Here is a 24,947-nt window from a genome sequence, read left to right on the forward strand (position 1 = left end):
AGGCCTGATTTCAAACATTCTAGCAGCATTTAAATTGATTAACCTTTATGTTTAAAGATTCCACTATTTACAGTTAAGTCAAAAAGTGTTTATTAAACCCCAGTCCTTTAGAGATTGATTTATCGAGTGCTGCGTTTCACTTTTGTCTATTATAATAATGTTTTATTTGATTAGCGGAGTTTTCAGATCGGGTTTGGGAATCTTGAATTGTTCTCTTGTTAAGGAAACACATGCTTCGGGTGGTTCTAAAGACCGGACTCTGCGGGTATTGTCATTTAAAGACCACGGTCCCTATTGCATCTCTGTAACGGTTCCTTGTGTGTCAACACACAGCTAAAATCGGTTTATTAAAGAAAACTAAACAAACAAATCGAGTTTTTTCCCTTCTATTTATCTTGGACAGATTCTCAATTCGCTTGAAATTTGACCGTTTAACCTAATTAAAAAACTTGAGGAGTCATCGCATCATCGATTTTCTCGACGAACTTCTTACATTTTTTATATTATTTGAATTATTTATAATTACTACATGTGTTATGGTAATTGAAAATCTTCATTTTCTGATTTAACCGGAATGGAAATCAAAAAGGAAAATGACAGCTTTGGGATAAAATTTCAAATTACAAACGTACTCTATAGTTGCAATGCATGCGGATATTTTAAAATAACAATTATATATAAATGAATTTGACTAAAATTGTTGTACTAAACATTTTCATTCATCAACATCTAAGCATTTAATTAAAAATAAAAATTGGAAGTGAAGAAACATGTGCATGTATATAAAATTCTAAATTAAATATATAATATGCAATTTTCTGAACAATTTCACATCTCTTGCTATATTTTTACTGATAATAAAAACACCAAGATCGCTTTGTAATAACATTGATACAATACATTAGTGGATGTTTCAACAATTATGTTAAATTAGAAATTTCATCCGGTTTTTTTTTTTTTAGTTTTGCGACATTAAATTTTTATTTCCTCAGAAGGGCATGGATTTCACGTATATTTACTAAAATTAGGCTAATACTTGTTTACTTGATTACACATATTTATACTACAATACAAATGTCATATAACAATATTGACCTTGTTTCCGAGATAACAGTTTGTGTATAGAGTTCAAGTGATTAATTCGGTCGGTATGAAACACACAAATATTTTTGTTTTTCTTCTTTTCAGTCTCTCGACAACAAAAGGTTAGTTTATTTTGATGCATGCAATAAAATCTTAGATTTGGTCTTACATGCCGTTGATCAGCCAATATACAGCTCGCGTCAGACAAATCTTTTTAAATGTTAATCATTAGATACTTACCAGAGATCAGAGATTGTGGTAGATTCTCGTAATTTCAGTCTTATTGCCTAGACCAAATTCAAACAGAACTGTTTAGTTATAAATACATGTACGTTTGTTCAATAATTTAACCATTTTAGTAATATCCATTTCTATGTATTTCCCATTCTAAACTACTACACAGTTGTAAATTGTTATACTTGGTAAGAACCTCGTAAGTTGTTAGAACTTGTGTTCGAACCATTTGTATATGTTTATGCAATAAAATATGTTCAAACCAGTACCTACATGTAATGCAAAAGGAGGTATTTACTTGTATGTAGTCGATTCGATGTGTTTTTACCATTTTGTATCCCTGGTATTTTTCACAACAGAAGGGCCTTTATTAATCTTATTTTCAAATCATTCTGATGGCTTGAGTACAATCTAGTTCAAACAGCACATAGCTTTTAAAGAAACTCTACCCTCTATTTTTTAGCTGTATGATTAATATTGACATCCATCTATTCCATAGAAAATGATAGGCAAGGTAAAAACTTGCAAACTTGATGAAACAATTCATTTCACATCGCTGTCCAGTCAAATCAGCTTTATCTGAACTTTATTTATAATTTTTATTTCAGCATACTCCGTGCGTCGTCAAGATCCCGGGACACCGCACGGTAAAATGAATCAACTTTAGTATAAAAGCACAGACATTTGACTCAAACAACCCCAACCCCCCTTACTCCAAAATTCCTTAGAATTAAAAAAAATTCTGAGGTCGACACTCATTTTCTGTCTGTAAAAACATTCTAATCTGCATATTATTTCATTGATAATTATATCTTTACGACTACATGGACTATTTTTGAAAGTAGATGTAAAAGCTATAGCGTCAGCAAAAAATTGAATTGAAAATTGAAAAAAAAAATTTGATTTGGTGGTGGTGCGGAGGGGGTGTATCCCAAGCACCTGTGACTAGAAGTCCAATCTTCATCTTCCTTGAGTCTGTCTAGCAGAACTCGAAAAAGCACGAGAGTTTTTGCTTATACGAGGAGCTTTAGAAAATCCATTGGATAAAATATATTTTTTCCTCTTGAACCCCTTAAAACTCGTTAATGATCCTTGAAAAACAGAACCTCATCTTTAGTTACTCTTTTGTTACCGAACTTCAAAAATAGGCTATTAAGATGCATGATTTAAAGTGTGTTTATTTTTAACACTGACCTTTAAACTTCGACTATTAATTAGTGGTCCTGAATCTAGGTGAGCTGATATTTATTTTATTTCTCTCCAAAATATAATTTTAAATATATTTTAATTATGTATTATGTGTTTTTCCATTGAAAAAATATTATTGCACTTTAAACAAAAAATACGCACTTTGAAAAAAATCTCAAAGTACGTTAGGAGTAAGTCAAAATTACGAAAAAATTTAAATTTATTTTATGAACGAGATTTTTTCATTACGAATTTTGAAATTTTCCTTTTGATCGATATCATATCGTAATTTTTTGTTAATATGTATTCGTTTACTTAGAGTAACTTCTTTTATCGTAATTAAAATATACAATGTATTTATATTGTATTACAATATTCTTTTTTTTACATACACAATATCTCCTCTTACAATAACGCGAATTTTGAGATAATCATTCGTTACATGAGATCTCTTTTCGTATCATTTACGAGCTACATGAAATCACGGTTTTTGGTGGTTTGTTGTTATTTTATTTCGGGGGGGGGGGGGGGGGGTTGACGAACTATGAAAAGCTTTTGTTCATTCTTCATTCATTCTATCTTTTTTTTATGGCAACATTTATCCATTTTTCCGTTTGGATAAACAAGTGAATTTTTTATTTCATAATATCCCGTTTTATCAACATACAAACAATGGATTATCTATGACATGTGCCCTAGACTAACATTCTTCTCATGAACCCGCCTCTAACACACATTATCAATTTTATCATTCAATTAAAGTGCATTTAATATTATAACATTGAATTCGAAATTGATTTTAATTGATTTATTCATTAGGTGGTGTACAATGCCCCCATTTGTTCTATCGTGGACAAAACACGTGTTACAGGGTGGTTCGAATCCAGGCCACCTGGCCAGAGGCTTTAGTAGGTTTTCAATTTCTGTTGTGGTTATTATTTTTTTTTTTAATAAAAACTTGACTTAACTTTAATGCAAATAATAAATTATCTGTCTAAATGATTGATTTTTTTGAATGTCGCACAGAAAAAAGTCCAACATTATAGTTTAACTGTTTTATCGGTAAACTAACCGTGACTTATTGTACAGGCGTACTGTGAGGCTTACAGGGCGGAACTGGCCATCATCCAATCAGCGGAGGAACAAAAATTCCTGGAAAACTATATCAAGACAGAAGCGGGTAAAACAAGATTTAAAACAAAACCTACAAAAGTATTACGCAATGTTAAAAGTCAAGTTAACGGACCGACCTGTAAAAAAAAAAAAAACCAAGGATATTCAGCTACATGTATATACTCGGTATTATCATTTAAAAAAATCATTGGTCTCCAGCACAGTTCAAAAGGGTAACTTGTTTGCGTCATCTTTGACTTTCAGCTTCCCTGTCTTCACACACGTTCTGGTTAGGTGCCTCTGACATCATGACTGAGGGTGACTGGCGATGGGCAGTGACCTTGGACCAGGTATTGTGTGTTGAATTTAATAGGCCTAGACCATCAGTTGAGAAAATACTTATCTAATAAAAGAACCTGCAGGTTTGATTATTTTCCCCTTTTAAATACTCGTTCAAAAGCTATATGCAATGGCAGAACTTTCATCTAATTTTTAAAATTGTTTTAATAGTTCTATTTCATATCAGAAATTTATATCAGTTTTTGGTCTTTGAAGTCGGGTGAATTTGTGGAGCAGAATAGCTAAATGTTGTGTTATTTAAAAAATCAGGGGCCCGTTTCACAAAGCATACTTAGGACTAAGTTATATCTTAGGAAAGAACTTTTTCCTAAGTTCATTACTTATCCGTTTCACTATTCCAGTCTTATCTTATGAAATTCCTAAGTTATGTCTTAACTTTAAGACAGGTAAATCGATGTCTTAGGAACAAAATTAACATGGCGACAGTTTATGTTTTATATTGAAATGAATTATATACACATTTAAGTTGAACAAAAATACCAGAATACACGTATCATTAAGACTTTTTTCACTTAACCCGGGCCTAAACTGATTACTTAAGAACTATCAAAACATACATATTTTTCTTAAATTAATTTCTTTGGTAAAGAATTTTTTTTAGATTATGTGGTCGCACGCGCAGATGGATAGCGGGTATAGTTATAACTAGTGCACTGATGATAATTAAATTATTCATGCCCAAGAATCACTAATATCTTAAACAGAAATAGATACTTAATAAATACTCAATTATATAATGACTGGATGATTTGTCCTATCCCTACACGAAATAAACTTCTTTTTTCGGGAGAAATTTTAGATGTTTAACTTTGATGGGTGGGTTGTTCATCTGATTTTTTGTTCGTGTGTGTGTGGGGGGGGGGGGGGGAGGGGGGGGGGGTAGTAGTAACCGGGAAGTGGGTCATAAATGTCGATGCTAAATCCTTCATGGGAATGCTGTTTCATTCAGAAATTGTTGCATTTTATCTTCGTATATTTACATTATCCAGTGTCTTTGTCTGTGATAACACTACGTATCGTTTTTACTATATAACCCATAATACAAATGACGCCAAAATTGAGGCGCCGGCGGGGTTTGCTTATTTATATTTAAAGATTTAATCGTACGATGGCCTCAAATTATATAAACATAAGTAATAAGGAATCATTCTTTGAATAGTATGAGGTGATAATTTCGGTCAGGGCGTGATCAAATCTATCATAAAGCCCTTCGGGCTTTATTGGATTTGATCACGCCCCGACCAAAATTATCACCTCATAATACTCAAAGAATGATCCCTTATTCCTTATTTCTTCTCTCAGCCGAGATACATTCATTTGCGATGTCTTCTTTTAGTAAAAAAAACCCTCATTTATATATCAACCATTACCAAAAAAAACCCCAAAACAAAACCCACTATAATTGCATTAAACTTAGTCTAAAAGTTCTACATCTCTCCATTTTAAATGCTACTTGTCAGTACATGTGATTACTGTATTTCGTTTGGAATATACCGTATGATATAGTAAAATCATAAAATTTAGATATCTCAACGAACCTTGTAATTTAGGATTACGCTTATCTGTATATATGTTTACACGGGTTATATAATGAACCAAAACTAGACAATGAAATGTACTCGATCATTTATAAAGAATAACAAAATTTCTACCAGTAACCAATGTTATCAATTGATATATGCGGTCATATCGAAATAATATTTAAGATAAAGAAATATACGTATAACGTTATGTAGCAATAAACAAGAAAGAGGTACGACACTACGATCAATACATACACATTTTTAAAGAATATACAGACTTATTACGTAATTCTTATCTTCTCGTGTATGCATGTGAAAGTAAACTAATATTCACAATTTTATTACATGCACAAAGACACTACACTATTTCCACTCTATTTATATATTTAACTTTTTTCGAAGAAGTTTCTAGGTGAATAAGGGAATGAGTTTTTATATTCAATTATATTTAGTTTACATTCGTGTCATATTGAAAAGAATTTACATGATCTGTATTAATTTAGAATTAATGATATGATATGAAAGTGGCTTACAATGTATCTTATTATAAGATAAGACTTAGTCAACTGTTACGCAAAGAAAGTTTTGTGAAACTGCTATGACAAATCTTAGGAACTTCCTAAGTTACAACTTAGGCATATCTTAAGTTTTATCTTAGAAAACATCTTAGGAAATCTTTGTGAAACGGGCCCCAGTTGTGTTGTTCTATTCAATTCATCCGGTTCTGTTTTTAAACGATTAGTTTGTCGTGATTTGTAACAGGTGTCAATTTTAGCTAAAGAGGTTTTTTTTTTAAATAAGTTTTTTATTCGGGCCTTAGTTGAATATTAGGAACACCAAATTGGATAACCTACAAATATAATTGTAATAACAAATATAATTGTAATAGATGTTAATTTTAGCTTACGTAATTTTCATTCATTATTCTTTTTTTCAAATTCTTTTTATTCGAGCCTTAGCTAAATATTAGAAAATTTTTTTATCAATTTTTTTTTATTCGAGTTTCATCTGAATATTAGGAACACCAAATTGGATTGGATAACCTACAAGTATATTCTAACTCTTGAGTATCATTTTATTGTCCTTTCTAGACATTTTATCCTTTTTATAAAAAAAATCGACGATCTGTTTCTAGATACCATGGCAACATTTTCTTAGATCTTAGATTTGAAAACATGTTAGATTTCATAAAATCCATAACATTCAGATTTAAATCCAAATTGTATAAAATTCGATAATGAATGATTAACAGACTGTTAATAAATGACACATCTAAGATCGCGACCATGCAGCGAAGAAATGATCTATTTGGAGAAAACTTGTACACTGTACGAACGCCATTTTGGCAGCTGTGTTAGAATGTGTGACAACGCACTTTGAGAAAAATCACGTACTTTGAAAAATGTTTAAAAAATTTTCATGATGCGTTAAATTTGTCACCAATTTAAAAGTTTAGAAAAAAAAATAAAGTACGATACACATTGAAGCCTTCATCAACCTTTTTCAACAAAATAAAAAAAAACCACTTTAAAAGAATCTAAATATATTACAAATCATGAAATATTTTAAGATTATTCGCAGAGTTTACATGCAACAAGAATTGAAAATTTGAAGAATACAGTGTTAAATATATATATATATATATATATATATATATATATATATATATATATATATATATATATATATATATATATATATATATATATATATATATGTTATAAATAATTGTAAACAATTAAAACTTGCTTTTTGTGGATAGCCATATATAGACCCTGACTGTTGTCCAGTTCCTTTGTGTAGTTATTTTGATGCATAATAAAATATTGTTTGAATTGAAAACTGGTATACTAGTATATAATTGATAATACTTTAACGTACATGTACATTGCTTGATCTGTCAAAAATCGCATCCTTTGATCCACCCATGCAGATCGCTATATACATAAGTGGGTCTATAATCTACGGAAGCGTATTAGTGCCACATATACACTTCACATTTTTTTATTTTCTACACTTTACAGTGTAAATTTTACACTTTAATCTGTAAAATTTACACTTAAATCTGTAAAATTCACACTTTAAAGTGTAAATTTTACAGATTAAAGTGTGAATTTTACACTTTAATCTGTAAAATTCACACTTTAATCTGTAAAATTTACACTTTAAAGTGTAAAATTCACACTTTAATCTGTAAAATTCACACTTTAATCTGTAAAATTCACACTTTAATCTGTAAATTTTACACTTTAATCTGTAAAATTCACACTTAAATCTGTAAAACTTACAGATTAAAGTGTAAAACTCACACTTGAATCTGTAAATTTTCACTTTAATCTGTAAAATTCACACTTTAATCTGTAAAATTTACACTTTAAAGTGTAGAATTCACACTTTAATCTGTAAAATTCACACTTTAATCTGTAAAATTTACACTTTAATCTGTAAAATTCACACGTTAAAGTGTAAAATTCACCCTTTAATCTGTAAATTTTACACTTTAATCTCTAAATTTCACACTTTAATCTGTAAATTTTACACTTTAATCTGTAAATTATACACTTTAATGTGTATAATTCACACTTTAATCTGTAAATTTTACACTTTAAAGTGTAAAATTCACACTTTTAAGTGTGAAATTTACACACTATCTTGTAAAATTGGCTCATTTATACACATACATTGGAGAGTATTTATCATTTCCGATGGTTTGATCGAAGCATTATGGACTGAAATATTTTAATTAGCAAATATTTCAAACTTAGTCTTCAATACAGTGACATCATTACACAGTGATATTTTTTTAAAAACCGTGGATTTTTCAAATAGATAACAGTGGTTTTATGCCTCGGCTTTCTTCCACACTTTTTAATGATGATTTTACAATAAAAATAACAAATAGTGTTGAATTACTGATCATTCAAAGAAAATACATTATGTAGCATTCTGTCTAAACCTCGATTTAGCATATGTACGTTCAGTACTTTGAGTTGTGTACGTACTACAAAAACTTGATTAAATAAAATTGTACTGTATACAAATGAATAAAATTGATGCTTTAAACTAGTAAAAGTCTTGTATACATTTAGCAGGCTTGAAGACTGTGTATTTGCATAAAAGTGAACAAAAAGTCAAAACCCCAAAACATTGTTACAGATAATTCTACATTTTAAGTTGCGGCCACCATATAAATATAATTATGTGGTGGCCGGCTGGCCGTCAGATAAATTAGTGGTGATCGCTAGTTTTTAGTCCATTGAATTATCACTTCTTTCAGTTTTTGCGAAACTTTTAATCTGATTGAAAAAGACGAGGGAAACAGCTTGCATTATAAAAGCCCTTAGCGTTGAACATTTTTTGGCCATGTGACACTGATACATTTTGTCTAAGACAATTAAATTATAACTGTTTCAGTTTTTGAAAAATTGAATACTGTTAATGAGAACTCATTTCTCGATTGCAAGGTTTATTATTAAAGCAAGAACAAAGAAATGTCGGACATTTAATTTAAACAACCATGTGATGTTGATATAGTATTTTACAGATTAATGTGTGATTTTTACAGATATATGTGTAAAATTTACAGATTAAAGTGTAAAATTTACAGATTAAAGTGTAAATTTTACACTTTAAAGTTTGATTTTTACAGATTAAAGTGTAAAATTTACAGATTAAAGTGTAAAATTCACAGATTTAAGTGTGAATTTTACACTTTAAAGTGTGATTTTTACAGATTAAAGTGTAAAATTTATAGATTAAAGTGTGAATTTTACACTTTAAAGTGTGAATTTTACAGATTAAAGTGTGTATTTTACAAATTAAAGTGTGTATTTTACAGATAAATGTGTAAATTTTACAGATTAAAGTGTTAAATTTACAAATTAAAGTGTAAATTTACAGATTAAAGTGTGAATTTTACAGATTAAAGTGTGAATTTTACAGATTAAAGTGTAAATTTACAGATTAAAGTGTAAATTTAACAGATTAAAGTGTGAATTTTACACTTCAAAGTGTAAATTTTACAGGTTAAAGTGTAAATTTTACAGATTAAAGTGTAAAATGTACAGATTAAAGTGTAAATTTTACAGATTAAATTGTAATACAGATTAAAGTGTAAAATTTACAGATTAAAGTGTAAATTTTACAGATTAAAGTGTGAATTTAACACTTTTAAGTGTAAATTTTACAGATTAAGTGTGAATTTTACAGATTAAAGTGTAAAATTTACAGATTAAAGTGTAAATTTTACACTTTAAAGTGTGAATTTTACAGATTAAAGTGTAAATTTTACACTTTAATCTGTAAAATTTACACTTTAAAGTGTAGAAAATAAAAAAATGTGAAGTGTATATGTTGCACTAATACGCTTCCGTAATAATCAGATTTGTCAAATTTAAAAAAAAAATTCAGAGAAAGAATGATTTTAACTAATTTTAAAATATCAAAATATACAGATTTACGTGATGCTGTAAGGGTAGAATATGTCATTATTAATGATAGTTTGGTCATATAATTGATAGGTAATTATGTCCCAAAATTCATTTTTTTTATTGGAAAGTAAGAAGCATAAAAACATGCAGAACATGTAAGCCAAGTTTGTATTTGTTTATTCGCCATATATAGTTACTGTAGGTCGAGAAGTTATATTGACTTTGATTGATTCTTAAAAGCTACATTTTCTTTATTTGTTTAACGAACGGTTGAAGTATTTGATCTCCAAGTGCGCAGCAGGGGATCAAGGGGGAAAAACTTTGACCCTGTCCTTAATACATTTACATGCGTTTTTAGTCTTTAGTTGAAAAACCATTTGAAATGTAAAAAAAGGGCGATTTTTTTGTTTAAATCATATCGATTTAACGCTTCAAGTAAAAGTACGGCATTGATTAATTAGATTCGTTCATGATAATTTTAAGTAGTTAATATAATCTCGTACGCGGATCATGGAGAGGGTAAAGGGGCGATAACCACCTTTATAATTCAGACTTACTATTAATATTAAGGTGTAATATCCCTCTGATAAGAGAGATAACTTCTGTAGAAAATAATCTCACTTTGATTCTGTTAACTCACAATAATTAAGGCATGTAGCAACAAAGAAAGGCAGTGCTGGGCCTCAATTTATGTTGGAAAGCGACATCTATTTAATATTAAATTATAAAAATAAAGAAAATTTGAACAAAACGATCTGAACCCAAACTTTTGCCAGGGGAAAAAAGTAAAGAAAACTTTTTTTTTTAAATGCAAGAAGCGGATCATATTTATCAAAATCTTAATAAGGCAATATCTATATGAATACCACTTCCCCCAATGAATTATTGTTTTTAAAAATATAATTAAATTTTATGTACTAGTTCAGTACATGAACAGTACGTGTTTGATGTTTTAGGATAGAGAATTTTGGATGAAATTTTGCTCTCTCTCTCTCTCTCTCTCTCTCTCTCTCTCTCTCTCTCTCTCTCTCTCTCTGGTTATACGTCGATAACAAAGGTGAATGAATTATAATTGGGAAAAATGTGATCAAGACAATTGCAAACTCTAAACTTAGTTATTGTCGTTTGAAACTTTTAACATTTTAAATGCTTAAAATTGAATAAGGGTTTTCTTATCTGAGAGAGCAGATAATAAATATGGGACAACGAAATTAAAAAATACAATGTAACAATATAACATTTTAGTCACGACAATATATCCCTATATTGAGAACATACCAATTACTAGAAGATCATTCATTTGATCCCCTTTTTGTGTTATAACAAAATGCTCTCACGACTAGTTTACATTTTTAGCATTTCTTGAACATTTGGATCCAATTACATGGACTATTATCTTATCCAAATTTAAAAACAGAAAACCTTTCTGATAAATAAGAAACGGTGGCAATTTATCATATATTGTATGTAAAGCATGTATGTAAAACCTTCAATAGTCTATGATAAAGAAAGATAACTCTTGCTAATTGAAGCAATTTTTGTTACAAACCTATACAACAAAGTGCTATTCTGAACTAAAAAGCAGCGCTTCAATATGTTTTGTAATATGAATTGGCAATGTATATAACTATATATTATTTTCATATACAGTTAATATTTTTAACTTTATGCTGTGTTGGTAAAATTTTGCTTTTTCTATTCACTATGTCTAGTTTTCTTCATATCATGATTAGACACATTATCAATTTTTGAAAAATCTAGCAGCGCTTCATTACTTCAAATTTGTTTCATTCGAATCTATTGATATTGACTTTCATGAAAATCAATATGAAATTTTTAAAAAAATATATGGTAAAATTAATAGCAGAGGGATATTACACCGTCAATCTAAATGCAAAAGTTATCAAAAAATAGAATATTGAGCTTCCTCCTCGTAAACGAAAATCTCCCTAGGACTCACTCCTAGCTCCCCTAGTAACTTCCCTCTGCCGGGAAAGGATGGGGGAGGGGTGGGGGTCCTGGAACCGGTCTCAAATCATTATCGCACAACATACAAATCTTAATTCATCATAAACAGATATATTCATGGCTACCGCGTCAGAATAAGCATTTTAAACATCACTGACTTTGTATTACTAAATAGGACTTTAGTCTTCAAGTGACTTTGAATCAAAAATATCTCAGACTCGATTTTAGCCTCCTAAGTGAAATTAATTCTCGATCTACATTGAGTTTCATTGATTCTGCTTTTACCTATTCTTCCTTGATGTATAATAACATTCGTGATGTTTGTTCGCCTTATAAAATACAATATTATTTCTTCAATAATTATTTCATTAATAGTTATGAATAACTGCCCCACTTTCCACGGAGTTCGTTGGCTCTGCATCGATGTCAATTGCGTTCAAAGTTTTCTATGTACCATACAGTTGTATGTGGTGTGTGCCACACGTGTATTCCATGCCTGTCTTTGGTTGATATAATTGGCTCCTTGCAATCGTGGCAGTTGCATACCTAAACCAACAGAATGTCTTCTTTAGTGCTAGATGGAGTAATGAAGGTAGCAAGCTTTGCAAAAAAAAAAAATACATAATATCTGCAGTGGTTGTTACACTCAAAGCCATATGAAACAGCAAAGAAAGTATGTTATCGTTTATAATTTACCCCTGTCTTTAATTTCATCATATCTACAATTATCTATATCAAATAAGATCGCTATACATCACAAAATATATATACTGTGCCATTCAGTGAGCCTAATGAACGACTGAACGACACAGAAAGTGACTGATAGAAGAAAAATTTTCATTACCTTTTATTTTCCCCATTCACCTTATGGCGAACTTTTATTCACCTTTTAGTTAACTTTCATTCACTTTTTAGTTTCCTTTCATTCACCTTTTTTTAACTTCCATTTACCTTTTAGTTGCCTTTCATTTAACTTTTGATTAACTTTTATTCACCTTTTGGTTGTCTTTCATTCACCTTTTTTTTAACTTCCATTCACCTTTTAGTTTCCTTTCATTCACCTTTTGGTTAACTTTCATTTACTTTTGGTTGACTTTCATTCACCTTTTAGTTTTCTTTCATTCACCCTTCGGTTAACTTTCATTCACCTTATATTGCCTTTTCATTCACCCTTTTGAGTTTTCCTTCATTCACATTTTAGTTTTCGTTCATTCACCTTTTTGTTAACTTTCATTTACCTTTTATTTTCCCAATTCACCTTTTGGTAAACTTTTATTCACCTTTTAGTTAACTTTCATTCACCTTTTAGTTTCCTTTCATTCACGTTTTGGTTTACTTTCATTCACCTTTTAGTTTCCTTTTATTCGCCTTTTGATCAACTTTCATTTACCTTTTGTTCAACTTTCATTTACCTTTTGATTGACTTTCATTCACCTTCTGGTTAACTTTCATTCACCTTTGACTTTTCTTTTCATTTACCTTTCGGTTGCCATTCATTTACCATTTGGATGCCTTTCATTCACCTTCTGGTTAACTTTCATTTACCTTTAAGTGTACTTTAGTTCTTTTTTTGGCTAACTTTCATTTACCTGTATGTTTCCTTTAATTCACCTTCTGGTTAACTATCAATCACCATTTGGATGCCTTTCATTCACCTTTTGGTTGTTTTTTATTCATATTTCTGTTTCCTTTCATACACCTTTTGGTTGCTATTCAGTCAAGTTTTACTTTTCTTTCATTTACCTTTCGGTTGCCTTTCATTCACTTTTTTCCTTTCACTCATCTTTGGTTGTGTTTCATTCAACTTTTGATTGCCTCTCATTCACTTTTTAGTTTTCTTTAATTTACCTTTTGGTTGCCTTTCCTTCACCTTTCGGTTAACTTTCATATACCTTTTAGTTTTATTACATTTACCTTTTGGTTAACTTTCATTCACTTTTTGGCTACCTTTCATTCCCCTTTTGGTTAACTTTCATTTACCATTTGGTTAACTTTTATTTACCCTTAAAGCTGCTTGGTCCGATTTTTTTGTAATTACAGTATCAAAATTTTTTCCATACAAATCATTTATCTTAGAAAGTTATGGACTTTCTCCTATTTACACCAGCAGAATCAGTCTCCTTTCAAAGTTAGAAATATTCAAAGTAAATAAAAATAATTTATCTTTGGGCAAACGAAAAAACAAACCAAAATGCATCACGGGAATGTTTAGAAAAGGAAACCGCTTGGTGTCGTCCCCCGAATGATTGGGGTTATTCAACCCGCATGCTATGCATCGATTGTAAAGAAAGCAGACTTTGGAAATATTAGCGAACAAAACGTACACATGTTTATTTGTAATTTGTCTGATCATTTCGAATTTATTTAAAGCAATGTCAAAGTCGTAATACAACCATACCCGTCTCGTTTTAGGGGTGAAATTTGACATGAGGCGAAATAACGCGGTACCTTTTAATGTCGTTTGTTTTGTTAGCAAATTTTGTACGTATTTTTCTTCATTGAAATTTGGCATAATTGACGGGTAAAACTACTGCAATGTCTATTATTATACATATACTAAGCATAGCCATCGTTTAAAAGCGTGCATAAAATTTGATATAAAATCGGACCAAGCAGCTTTAAGTTTCCTTTAATTCACCTTTTGGTTGCCTTTCAGTTAACGTTTAGTTGATTGAAGGACAGATTTTCATCTATACCTTACATACAAGAAAGAAATTTACAAGAATTGGCTACCATAACAAAGAAATTCAATTTGTATTTTAGATTTTGGTGGTTTTTTTTAATTCAATCTTACATGTACAGTTGTGGGAATAGTAATTGTGAACTTTAAATGCCCAGTAAAACAGTTGCGTCGAAGAATGTTTGCAGTTGTAATAACGAGGTATCGCTCTTAAAACCGAAACACGTTAAGCAATATGAGCTGAAGTTTTCATGAAGAAATTTTTTTAACGAAAATGTTATTTTCTACTAAAATGACAAAAATATCATGGTTTTTAAATTCTTTTCGCCAAATTTTTGTGACAAGGGCCGTTAAGGAACCTTAATTGGAGAGAAATTGAATTATTGTCGTCCTGTACAAAAATTGATTTGCTATAAGTTCCTTAGAAGAGATATCTTTCCTCTGACAAAAATTAATGATTTTTTCCAACCTTATTTATCATAAAAGTTTAAGTTTATGCAGACTAAGCATACTAGCAGGTTTTTACAGCAAAATAAAATTCTAAAAAATACAGCTCACATTGCTTTAACAATAATTACTAGCACTCATTTAGTAGTACGGTGAAAGATCAATTTAGGTGCGAGTTGTTTTAATTAATTATAAAACCACCAGCAGATTTTGGGTTTTTTTTAGAAATTTACTAATTATGTGTTTGTTTTCATTGATAATGTTTGATTTTGATTAGAAATTCAAAAACATGTACCAAAGTGCTACATCTGCATTTGCAATGCATATCCAGGCTCGTCTAACTTTGACTTCGTGTTTTTAAGGAAACAATGTATGGTCAGAGTTATCGTTCTTTCTCTTTAGGTTACATACCAGAACTGGGCCCAAGGGGCTCCAAATAACGGGCATAACTTGGCGCACTGCCTCCATATCTCCGGGGGTAGCGGATTCTTGTGGAAAGATGGCAACTGTGAAAACAAGCATTACTTTGTCTGTGAAACCCTTCTTTAATTCTTGCTCTGGTCAGTATACATTACATGGTACATTTATAATAAACACGGTACAGTGTTTTGTTTTTTTAGATAAAAAGTAGATGTGTATAGATAATATAATTGTACATGTGTATGTGTACATGTAAAATTTTATACAGGAATATAAATTATATTGTGAAACCCTTTGGTACCCTGGAACAGGTCAGTATACTAGTATGACATGGTATGTAAACATAGATAAATTTTAAAAAAACCTAGCTCTCATTAAGATATATCAACTAAAGGTACAACGAATCAGAACTTAAAGTGTGTCCTGTAAATAATACAGGCCTGGTATGAGTATATCAGATTTTATTGCAAAGGTAACCGAGGTAACACATAAACTGTTCATAAATATTAGTGTGTAACTTTAAAAAGTGTTTCTTCGTTTAAAATATTTTAGCAATGCACACTATTAATATCAATATAAGCTTATATTGATAAATGATTGTTGGAGTGACTCAATGCTTTAATTTGATTCAATAAGGATTTACACATGATATTGAAAAAACCGTGTTTTCTTTACCTTTTCCCTATATTTTTCATCACCTACTTGAAGTTTGCTGAATGTGACGACAAAAGCATATTGTTTTTCAGGAAATCATTAGATTGCTGTCCTCCTATTACTGTCATAATATATTAAGCGAGTTCGATCACAAACCACGGTCGCCGTAGTTCGACGGCTAAAATGAGATTGAACACACTTTAGTCCGACTAAAATGAAACCGTGGTCCAACCAACGGAGAGTCTCTGGTCTGTCTCTAGTCAGGTAGTTTAAAGATGGCGGCGGAAAGCGAAACCTCCAAAAATTGCTTTTTTTAATCATAACAACATGCAATGTGATAAATTTTAGCGTGCACTCATTTGATTTAATGTGTTTACAAGGTATTGTTCGTCCTTTTTCATAAACAGTAAAAATTTGAGTAGCAATTAACATCTTTCTCATTTTTTTAACCAGACATCGACCAATGTGCGTTCGAACACAAACATGCGCACCATAAGTTTTCCTTACTACCGTGGTTTAACTCTAGTTAATGATCGAACTCGCCCATTATTGTTTGATTTTTTGTGGGTTTTTTTTTCAACGTTCACTTTTTTAATTACAATGTACATGCTACATCGTTCGAGTTATCTCTCTTGAATCGTACCTTTTCACCTTGAACATTGTCATTGTGAAAAATCTCTCAGAGAATTTCAATATCATTGATAAAAATAATTGTTATGTTCTAGCACATTATAAAATAGCTGTAATTCACGATAATGTACACGTTGTTATAATTCCTGGAGTATATTTACTATAATAATTGAAACTGAGATGTTTAGAAGGGATTGCTTTTTAAATTATGAAAACAAGTAATTAAAATAATATTAATTTTTCTTCAAGATTAGGATTGTTGAATTCAAAGTTGGAAACTTAAAAGTATTTAATACTGTATGATAAAAAAAAAATTACACAATAGATTCGACAGTGGCCTGAAGCTTAACATTACCAGAAGGTATTTTAGAAAAGGGGGTATAAATTAGAACTACATGTATATGGTTGCGTAAGTTGAAATAGCTCGTGATGCGACATGATTTAAATTAGGACATCACCTCCAAGTTCCTAAACATGTCAGGTGCACTAATTCAACCTGACAGAGAAGTCTTGATGGTTGGCTGACCCGAATGTAGGTCATTGGCTGAATTAATACCCACCTCATCACATCACGTTCTTGGAAGCGACAGACAGATCGTCTTAGCTTTTCTGTTTCTGCGACAGATCCCAGTAAATGACTTCTTTCGCGGCTAGCAGAAAATCGATCCGAGAGAGATTCTATACAGTAATGAGGAACTTAGGGGGGCAAGGGACAGTGAAACACGGACACAATTTTCGATTCTGGTCGAATCCGCCATTAGTTAATCAACTAAAAAGCCCGCCTTAATTATAGAGAAGTCGTGACGTCAATCGCGCCGAGGCCCATTTCCCCCACCATTTCCACGAACAATTTCCCTCGGAAATTGAAATAAGGCATCCGAGTATATAAATGCTTGCGTTCCGTTCGTTAATCAATCAAAAAGACGTTTATCCGATTTAATTTGACTTTACGTGGAAATTGAGAGACAGTATAAGACATAATTATTTTGACTTATTGTTGAACTTTCTTTTCTCTATCTTTTTTCAGATTTTTTACGAAGTAATTAAGGCGCATTTTCCTGAAGCCTGTGTAGATGTCATCTCCACTGATTATAATTCATATACATGTACATGTATAATCTTACTGTATCTGTGACAGATCCTGATAAATTTACCTACATGTCTAGATCTGTTTCTTTATTCCAAGAAATCATATTAAGCTTGTATGTTTAATCAAAATGATATACACCCCTTGGGAAATAAAAGCATGTGGTTGATAAAAACAAAAATCGACGAAAATCGATTTCCCCCGGGGCTAACCGGGATTTGCTTGTTTGAGTCTCTAGTAAATTTAATTACAGGAAAGATCTATATTTTATATGAATATAGGTTTTCAAAAATGTCAACGCAGAACGGCAACAAATGTTAATATTTCAATCACCAGCCGTCAAAATATAGGCGTTGACCAATTTTGCACCTGTTCCATGCGTGGTTTTAAAAGCTCATAGCGCCAATAGAAATGAAAACTTTTCAATTTAATGGCATAAATTAAGGACAAGACAGAACAAAAGATCAATATCTCTTTCATTTTTAAATTTTATTGAAATAGTTTTTCTCAACTGATAAAACAAAATACATTTTCTTACTTTAAGAAAACAAAACAAATATCAAACTCGTGCGGATACCTCAAAATCAAATATCGGTGGTAGAAAAAAATGGGAAGTCTTCCAAAATAGAAAGTCCCCCATTCCATTAAAACTTCAAACTGAATAAATAAAAAAATATCTCGCATAGTCTGTTGTTTTGACAGACTTACAGATATGTACAGAATGTCTTCAAATATCAAATTCACACTTGGCCAAAAACTGACCCGCGCAACTCTTTCCACTTAGCAATGTCCTGCTACGTGTAGTGTTTCGATTTTTATACATTTTTTTTCTCATTTTTTACAGAGTTAAAATATGTCTTCATGCCAAGATGAAAACATACTTATACTACAGATACACTCACAATAAATAAATAAAATAATAAATACATATATTGCACTGTCTCACAAGCGATGACTAGAAATGGAAATTAAACCCAGCTTTTTTTTTTTAAACAAACAAAACCATATCCCTCTTAATGGATTTCAGAGGAAAAGTTAGTTTAGGAGAGACTGAGTAGTCAAAAAAAGAGGCTGAAGTTTCACATCACACACAGAATGCACCGAACTGCCGGCGGATTGTCAAATGATAGAGAGGAAGGATTATACAAGTTAGTACAAAGGCCTTTTTTGAGCATAGTAAATAATGCCAGTCATGGTATCACACACGAAATTAGTACCACCACCTAATTTCAGCCGTGGCTAACAAGCCACGGGGGTCATAGGTCATCGCTGGCGATCGACTGTGTCAGGGGAAGGAGGACGGGTAAAAAAAAAGGGGGGGGGGGTCTGTTAAGACCCGACATCGTCGATTCTTTACTATTTGATTAGGGCCAGTGTAAATCTTGGTCCATGGTTGTCAATTGCTAATTCGGAATGATTCTATGTAGTAGCACCTGGAAGGTTGCGTATATCACTAAGCGCCGTTCATTTTTTTTTTCGTTGATTTTTAGACGCGAGAGTTCTGTTTGATTGTTTTCTTGATTTTGGAGGAGAGCTTCTTGGACTTTCCGCCGAAACACCCCCAGAATAGGCTAGGCTTGACGGGGGACGACTCCTCTATGAAGGGCGTGGATTTCTGGACAGGGGCGTCCTCTGGGGCGACGAAAACATCGGGGTCCGGCACATCCACGATCCCGACGCTGAAGAAGTATTCTTCCGGGGGTCTCCAGTTAATTTCTAACTTCCGGACCGAAAGGGCCTTGTCGAGATGATGTAGATAAAAACCTTTTAAAATACGAAGAAAAAAATGCGATTACTTTTGATCATATGATTGGATTGCGATAACTGACATATATATAAACTGAGATGCTTAAGATATTAAAGTGAATGGGATGTTCGGTCCATTGACTTGTTGACAGAGATAACTCGCGCCTACCTTTGTGGTGGTACGGCTGTATAAACACGCTGCCGTTGGAGACCGGGTGCAGGACGAAGCACCTGTCGTCCGGAAGCTGGGGGTCGGGGACTGTGTCGGACCGTTGGACAGCGAGTTGTCGGTCCGGGGTCACGGACAGATATAGGTCCTTCTGACTGTGGAGACGAAATGAGCAGAATTCCTGGCTGGTCTCTCCGTCCTGGAGTGTGTGTTTAGTCTGGCGGAATATATCTTGAAAAAAAAAATCAAATGAATTTAATAATTAAACTCTCAAAACTACACTTAATAACATTCAAAACGATACATCATTTATTTTTAAATCTTAAAATGATACTGAATTATACTACAAGGCTACAAATCGTGATTTTTGCCTCTCCCTTGATTAAAGAAATTAAATTGGTTGACTCGTGTTTATGTCAATGTTCGGGAATCGGGATGGAAATTACACAATTCCCACATATAAATCTGTTACTAATTGATAGATTTCTTTTCCACGGAATCCATCTCACACCGAGAAATTCTGGCTTTATCCAGATAACATTTTTCATGTAATACTGGGTAACGTAATTCCGGTATATATTAAAAGAATAATCAGTAATTATCTTGATAAATCTCTTCCGAGAGACATCATCTTATGATTACGAGCGACTGTTATAGATCGCAAAAAGAAAAAAAAACCCAGCAGTATTGCGTTGTGTACTTGTATTAGTCCTTGGATCATGTCCTCAGACACAAGTATAAGCTGCTTGGAGCCGCGGCGCCACGGAAATAATTCTAATGGTCACTCACAGAGTTGTGAGAAAGTTTGACCGTATACTCAGCTGACCGGTAAACAACGAAATCAACATGTCTCAATGCGGTTAGAATTTTATTGCCATGTGTGTAAGCCCACAGGTGGAACTCTTCATGTTGATAATTAATTCTGCCTGCTTTGGATTTGTTTATGTGGCATTTATTATAATTTTCGCATAATTAATGATTTATTATATTTGTTTATACATGTATCAGCAATCCCCCAAAATTGTTGTACAAAAGTACGAATATAATAAAATAATTGTATTAGTACAGAAATACATGATAAGACATATTTTTTCTTGCTTTTGCACGAAGTGACAGCATTCAACAATTGTTGTCAATGAGTGGCTAATTACACGATTAATATCAAAACGAGGCTGTTTACCGGAATTTATCGGGATTGGTTGAATTATCACCAATTTGCATCGGCGCTACATGTAATAGGAAAATATCAGTATTCACCATTTCCCTTTTAACAAATGCCTCATCAATGAAAATTATTCGGATGGTTACTGAATATTTCCAGCACATCATAATCAACTCTTGTTCAATCTGTGTTAACCTCTGAAATGTTTGTGTGTGGGAGGGGGGGGGGGGGGTATGTGATAAAACACCAGGAAAGACGAAAAATATCACACAGGCTTTCCTATATTCTAGAAATATCAGAAGAGGAAAACGGGAAAAATACAAAGACCTTCCTTTTCTAAATAAATAAACCTTTTGAAACCGGGAAATTGAGATATATTTAGATTTTTACTTCCCTGTTTCATATGCCCATGTGAATGTTATACAAATGTATACTGTTTTCTTTTTTCATTGATTTTTTTTTAGAAAATTTTTCGGAAAACGTGATTTTTTTTTAATTCTTAGAAACCCTTAAAATGCATGTCTCCAAACTTCACCATACAAATCACATGCATATTATTTCAAAGGGTTCTAGACAAGGGAAGTAACTCACTTGAATTATTGGGGTCCTCGACGTCACCAAGATAAATGCGGTCGAGTTCCTCGCACAGACTGACGACGTAGCCGTCTTTGGTCTCCACAGTCACATTAGAACAGTTGTCCTTTTGTGCTGAACTCCGCCGCCTTACGCTCTCTGATGAAAAAAAATATATACCAAAAATGAATAATTACTATTTTTTCTATATACATGTAATTATACATGAAATTTCTTAGAATCATTTGTGATACTTGGAACATTTAATAAATTAAATTTTTAATTAATTTTGTTCAGTTAATTTCATTACTTACCGCTATAGCTTGATCGTGCTGGCGATTTGTTACTGTCTGTTTTCTTTGTCTGAAATGAATAAAATGGTAATTTAGCACTAATGGTCACATCCAAACACCCATTTGTACGACATGTTCTTGCATAATTTTCTAATATCGTACTCGTGACCCGTACCAGCAACCGCTGACATTCCTAAAATTTTCAAAAGTGTATTTTTTTTTAAATTTTAGAAAATGCCAACGAGGACTGGCGCTTTCAACACAATGTAATCAACGGACGTGTAGTTAATTAACAATGCATATTTCACTACAGTGCACGGCGTGTCTACAAAGCTCTTGGGGGTCGAGCTGGATGGGGGTGAAACTGTATACTCTACAGGGGTTACCCTTGCCATAAAAATACAATTAAATGTTTGTAAAACATGACAACCAGTATTTCAGCGTGACTGTATTAAATATCAAAACAAAAGTGAAAACAAAGAAATACATTTTTTTAATTTTAAACTGTCGCGTCCTTTTCTGTAGACCCATTGCCATAGTATACAGCAAAACAAATTTCAAAGTTTGATGAAAAGGTGTACAGGTAAGTTTCTAATTAAAGCGTTATAAAATACCTGTCTGATCTATAAATAGGAGTGATGTTACCTGTAGGCTACATGAAAATATTTGGGGAGGTTTCATCACAACCTTGCAATATAACGTTTTGCATCATCAACTCCATTCCATCGATTAACTTTTATAGATTTTTTTTTAAATTCATTTCAATCGAAGAGAGAGCTACCGTCTGTACTTTTATGAAATAAATGAGAAAGCCTTGTTTGTCTGGCCCGAATTAGGGGAATACTTAATTCCGCTCTATAAATGGATGTAGCAGATTAGTGTTGAACAAATTCTTTTCATTCAACGGCTAGTAGATTTCAATATTGATGTATCTTCACACACTTCGTCTAATCAATCTTAAAATCGCCTATTGGCAATCTAAACAAAAAATCTTGCGATAAAAGCCCTTAAAAATACAGCCCTAGAACGCTCATCTATTCAACTTGCTCATATCACCTACATACCCCAAATCAACACCCTTTAAATCAAGTGATCGGCGGGCTAATATTGTATGGTGAATAAACATTTATATAATTTGTTAAGAATGCCAAGCATTTAAAGGGGGACAATTGTTCAAAGATTGAATATTCTAAATAGCCCCCACCCACCAGTGTAAATACAGGACCTCGATATTAGGGCGGTTTACATGGAGATGAGAAATTCTGACATTCTTTGATTTAAATTGTGGTCGGCCCCGGAATTCCTGTGTTTAACTTTAGAATAAGATGTCCGCATGTCTGTATGTAATATTGGGATTATTGTGAGATTAAGATTAGTTGAGTCACACAGGGTTTTTTTTAAAAAACGAATACAGGTTGTTCGATTATTTGAGTAGACAGGTGGTATAAGGTCGATACAATTCAATTTTGAATTAAGACTATTTATTTCGCTTGTAGTCAAGAAAAACAAAACCTTTTAGCCCCCCCCCCCTTTGCAATTGCCCTGTAAAGACAATAACCTTAACTTGAATTAACAACATTTATCAATTCTGCACAAACAATTAAAATATTGTCTTATTTTTTTTCAAGAAAAGCTTTAGGTATAAATTAAAACCCGTCCCCTTTAAAGCTAGCGTGATAAACTTAACTGATGATATCTCAATTCACTTTTGCAGCATCAATAAAAAGATTTTTACATCATGTCATTTTTGTCATTTTTACAAGTTGTATTACGCATCATCACATTTCAGCTTAGGAAGATACATTACGTGCATGTTATATATATATACATATACATAAAAAGGAAGTACAATGTCAAATTGAATACTGTAACATCGGTTGTCCTAAGATTATTTACGATAATAATTATCATTGAACTCTACACGGATCGACGAAGGGGTGACGCAAGAGAAACCGATTAGTTTTAATTATCCAACATCCTTCTGCTGCAGTGATCAATAGCAACGCGATGCCGTAGTCACAACGTTGGAATTCCGTGGATGTATATATAAAAAACAGTCCCAATTAAAGTGATACACATCACCCCCAATACACGTGCTTTTCTGCTTCATTTCTATTGGGATCGCAAAAGAATGCGTTTTCTTTTCTTTCATTTTTCTCTTCTCCTGCTTCGCTTGATTACAGATAAGATAAACACAGGCATTTTCTCATTTACAGTAACGTTGTAATGCTTGGGGATTCAAAGCATTGGGGGGGGGGGGGAGGGGGCTTTATTTCACCTTCATTTCATTTCTTTAGAAACTACACGCACTTTCCAAATTCAAGAAAATTAATTCACAGGAGTTTGAATTTTTATCAATAAAGCCAAAAAACTTACTTTATTGACTGACCCATGAGCTATGCGTAAGCATACTACACTTGTACATGTACTACATACTACACTTCGCTATGCTTACGCATAGCTCATGGGTCAGTCAATAAAGTAAGTTTCTTGGCTTTATTGATAAAAATTCAAACTCCTGTGATTAATTAAATAGAACTTGTCTCAATATCTGTCTTAAGCCCACATGGAATGATGAATATTTCATAGATATAAAGATAGATATAGAAATGATGAAAGTAGCACTTTGTAGCATCTTGTATAGAGTATTTCATCATTAACCCTTGAGTAAACATAGAAGTACTAAAACTTAAGGGACTTTGACTGATAAGATAAATCACAACTTACATGTTCTGATGGGGATCCACATTTGTTGCACCTATCGTTGAATTCTTGTTCCTCCTTAATTTTCCCAATAATAAAATCACTGAAGTCAAAATGTGACTTTGGTTGTCGGCTGCTAGTCTTAACGAAGTTGACACTACTTAGAATCATCTTGTCGTTTTGGTATCGACCACGCGCGGTCTCGTCTGCTAATATTGAATGAATGAAGACACGCCGATTGCAGTATATGACTTTGTATTAAAAATAAACCACCAATCGCGTGACAGCTGAGTCGAGACATGGGAAACTACCGCGTCACGTGACACGCGGCAAATATTTGTGGTTTTATGGGTTGTACAAGTGTAGAAGGATTTAGAAAAAAGATTTTTGTGTCTGCTGGTACAGTTTATAAAAACGACGACGGGATTACATGGTGACAGCATGTGCTATCGCCAGGTCGTAGTCATTGACCATTAGTGACCAA

General features: G+C 32.3%; 2 protein-coding genes across 2 annotated transcripts; one reads left to right on the plus strand and one right to left on the minus strand.

The window, feature by feature from the left end:
- Nucleotides 1-1,103: 1,103 nt before the first annotated feature.
- LOC105319145 (perlucin) lies at nucleotides 1,104-17,895 on the plus strand. The gene is made up of 7 exons (XM_011416555.4): nucleotides 1,104-1,205; nucleotides 1,926-1,964; nucleotides 3,325-3,413; nucleotides 3,595-3,685; nucleotides 3,883-3,968; nucleotides 15,429-15,586; nucleotides 17,758-17,895. Exons 1-6 carry the CDS (start codon nucleotides 1,151-1,153, stop codon nucleotides 15,573-15,575), a joined length of 507 nt encoding a protein of 168 aa, XP_011414857.3. The 5' UTR covers nucleotides 1,104-1,150; the 3' UTR covers nucleotides 15,576-15,586; nucleotides 17,758-17,895.
- A 1,264-nt stretch (nucleotides 17,896-19,159) lies between these two features.
- LOC105319146 (uncharacterized) lies at nucleotides 19,160-24,700 on the minus strand. Its single transcript, XM_034472383.2, has 5 exons — nucleotides 24,488-24,700; nucleotides 21,782-21,830; nucleotides 21,486-21,626; nucleotides 19,733-19,963; nucleotides 19,160-19,581 (listed from the first exon to the last, which is right to left on the minus strand). Exons 1-5 carry the CDS (start codon nucleotides 24,632-24,634, stop codon nucleotides 19,304-19,306), a joined length of 846 nt encoding a protein of 281 aa, XP_034328274.1. The 5' UTR covers nucleotides 24,635-24,700; the 3' UTR covers nucleotides 19,160-19,303.
- Between the last annotated feature and the right edge of the window lie 247 nt (nucleotides 24,701-24,947).

This window comes from Magallana gigas, chromosome 8 (assembly GCF_963853765.1).
Source record: "Magallana gigas chromosome 8, xbMagGiga1.1, whole genome shotgun sequence".
NCBI lineage: Eukaryota > Metazoa > Mollusca > Bivalvia > Ostreida > Ostreidae > Magallana > Magallana gigas.

Bases quoted from the DNA above. Each gene is read 5' to 3' on its own strand.
- LOC105319145 (XM_011416555.4), top strand. From the start codon at position 1,151: ATGAAACACACAAATATTTTTGTTTTTCTTCTTTTCAGTCTCTCGACA. The intron at 1,206-1,925 runs GTTAGTTTATTT...TTTTTATTTCAG, and splicing joins CAGTCTCTCGACAACAAAAG to CATACTCCGTGCGTCGTCAA. The intron at 3,969-15,428 runs GTATTGTGTGTT...CTTTCTCTTTAG, and splicing joins GGGCAGTGACCTTGGACCAG to GTTACATACCAGAACTGGGC.
- LOC105319146 (XM_034472383.2), bottom strand. From the start codon at position 24,634: ATGATTCTAAGTAGTGTCAACTTCGTTAAGACTAGCAGCCGACAACCA. The intron at 21,627-21,781 runs GTAAGTAATGAA...TTTTTTCATCAG, and splicing joins AGCACGATCAAGCTATAGCG to AGAGCGTAAGGCGGCGGAGT. The intron at 19,964-21,485 runs GTGAGTTACTTC...TTTTTTTTCAAG, and splicing joins CGAGGACCCCAATAATTCAA to ATATATTCCGCCAGACTAAA.